General features: G+C 42.5%; 1 protein-coding gene across 1 annotated transcript; it reads left to right on the top strand.

The window, feature by feature from the left end:
* The first annotated feature begins 1,044 nt into the window (after window positions 1-1,044).
* LOC140160086 (uncharacterized) lies at window positions 1,045-2,073 on the top strand. The gene has a single exon (XM_072183358.1). It carries the CDS (start codon window positions 1,045-1,047, stop codon window positions 2,071-2,073), a length of 1,029 nt encoding a protein of 342 aa, XP_072039459.1.
* Window positions 2,074-2,386: the final 313 nt, after the last annotated feature.

Below are 2,386 nucleotides of genomic sequence, written 5' to 3'. Positions count from 1 at the left end.
ATGATATTGGTGCTATTGAAAAGATTCATCAGGAATACAGTTATCAGATTACAAAATTTTCATAGTAGAAATTCAATAGAAAAACTCACTTTTTTCCATACAGTTTCGGCAATCCTATCTGTTGCCTTTCTCAATGGTATATGCCATTTGATCCCTTGTTGGATGGTATGACGTCATCAGAAGATGATGACGCCCTCAGGATCAATTGGTCATAGACGTGACTCAGTTGGAAGGCCCCCTCGTCGCTGTTCATTAGGCTGTCTTTCATGCTTGTTCGTGATTTCCTCCGGATCCAGATGGATTCCCTTATCCATCTGGTGTTTCTTGTGTCGTCCGTAGCTAGAATTTTTGGATTGTCCCAGTTAATCAGATGGTTTTCTTTACTGGCATGTTCTGCAATTGAGGATTTCATTTCTATTGACTGCGAATCCTTCCGAGCCGCCCTGGTGTAATTTTGGGCCATCCTTTTTTCCGATTCAACTCTGTGCTCTTTTTTTCGAGTACCGACCCGGCGCCCCGTTTCTCCTACATACGTTTTTGGGCAATTATGACAAGGGATTTCATAAATGACGCCGGTTTTGTCGTCCATGTCTACCTTGTCCTTCGGGTGGACTAAGAGCCGTCTTAAACTAGTATGTGGTTTAACAGAAGACGCGATGTTGTGGGTGCGTAAGATTCGCTGAACACGTTCAGTTACCCCCTCAATATACGGGAGCGTAACATTAGCCCTAGTTTTGTCCTCAACTGTCTTGCTAGCGTTCTTTTTCTTAGGTTGTTCTTTTTCCTTCTTAACCTTCTCAATTGCCCAATTAGGGTAGCCACAAGTGTTAAGGGCTTTCTTGATGTGGTCTTCTTCATTTTTCTTGTCCTCCTGCTCTGTTACAATTTTATCTTTTCTGTCCAACAGGGTTCTCACAACCCCTAGTTTATGATGTAATGGGTGGGCGGAATTGAAATTCAGATACTGATCTGTGTGCGTCGCTTTTCTATAGACCAGAAGTTTGACACTGCCATCCGGTTTACGCACTATGAGCGTGTCCAAAAATGGTATTGACCCGCTTTCCTCCGTTTCATAAGTTAGTAACGGCTCCCCTGAATTGTAAACCGAGACTGTTCAAAAGATATGTTGATGACATTTTAGAAATTGTCAAGAAAGACACTGAACATCAGCTAACTGAGCATTTGAATAAAGTGGATGATACGGGCAACCTAAAATTCACTTATGAAACGGAGGAAAGCCGGTCAATACCATTTTTGGACACGCTCATAGTGCGTAAACCGGATGGCAGTGTCAAACTTCTGGTCTATAGAAAAGCGACGCACACAGATCAGTATCTGAATTTCAATTCCGCCCACCCATTACATCATAAACTAGGGGTTGTGAGAACCCTGTTGGACAGAAAAGATAAAATTGTAACAGAGCAGGAGGACAAGAAAAATGAAGAAGACCACATCAAGAAAGCCCTTAACACTTGTGGCTACCCTAATTGGGCAATTGAGAAGGTTAAGAAGGAAAAAGAACAACCTAAGAAAAAGAACGCTAGCAAGACAGTTGAGGACAAAACTAGGGCTAATGTTACGCTCCCGTATATTGAGGGGGTAACTGAACGTGTTCAGCGAATCTTACGCACCCACAACATCGCGTCTTCTGTTAAACCACATACTAGTTTAAGACGGCTCTTAGTCCACCCGAAGGACAAGGTAGACATGGACGACAAAACCGGCGTCATTTATGAAATCCCTTGTCATAATTGCCCAAAAACGTATGTAGGAGAAACGGGGCGCCGGTTCGGTACTCGAAAAAAAGAGCACAGAGTTGAATCGGAAAAAAGGATGGCCCAAAATTACACCAGGGCGGCTCGGAAGGATTCGCAGTCAATTGAAATGAAATCCTCAATTGCAGAACATGCCAGTAAAGAAAACCATCTGATTAACTGGGACAATCCAAAAATTCTAGCTACGGACGACACAAGAAACACCAGATGGATAAGGGAATCCATCTGGATCCGGAGGAAATCACGAACAAGCATGAAAGACAGCCTAATGAACAGCGACGAGGGGCCTTCCAACTGAGTCACGTCTATGACCAATTGATCCTGAGGGCGTCATCATCTTCTGATGACGTCATACCATCCAACAAGGGATCAAATGGCATATACCATTGAGAAAGGCAACAGATAGGATTGCCGAAACTGTATGGAAAAAAAGTGAGTTTTTCTATTGGAATTTCTACTATGAAAATTTTGTAATCTGATATTGGTGCTGTTTCTCATGAATCATCAGGGCTAAGTATTATTATGAAGGTTTAATCTGTTCTATAAAGCAATTTAATCCTAGATACCAATGATTACGGCATGTACATCATATGGTGGCCACTAGGGTCAGT

This window comes from Amphiura filiformis, chromosome 9 (assembly GCF_039555335.1).
Source record: "Amphiura filiformis chromosome 9, Afil_fr2py, whole genome shotgun sequence".
NCBI classification, from domain to species: domain Eukaryota; kingdom Metazoa; phylum Echinodermata; class Ophiuroidea; order Amphilepidida; family Amphiuridae; genus Amphiura; species Amphiura filiformis.
The sequence above is the reverse complement of the archived record's forward strand: the minus strand, read 5'-3'. Positions and strand labels throughout refer to the sequence as shown.

Coding starts and splice junctions, on each gene's coding strand:
- LOC140160086 (XM_072183358.1), top strand. CDS start 1,045: ATGGTATTGACCCGCTTTCCTCCGTTTCATAAGTTAGTAACGGCTCCC.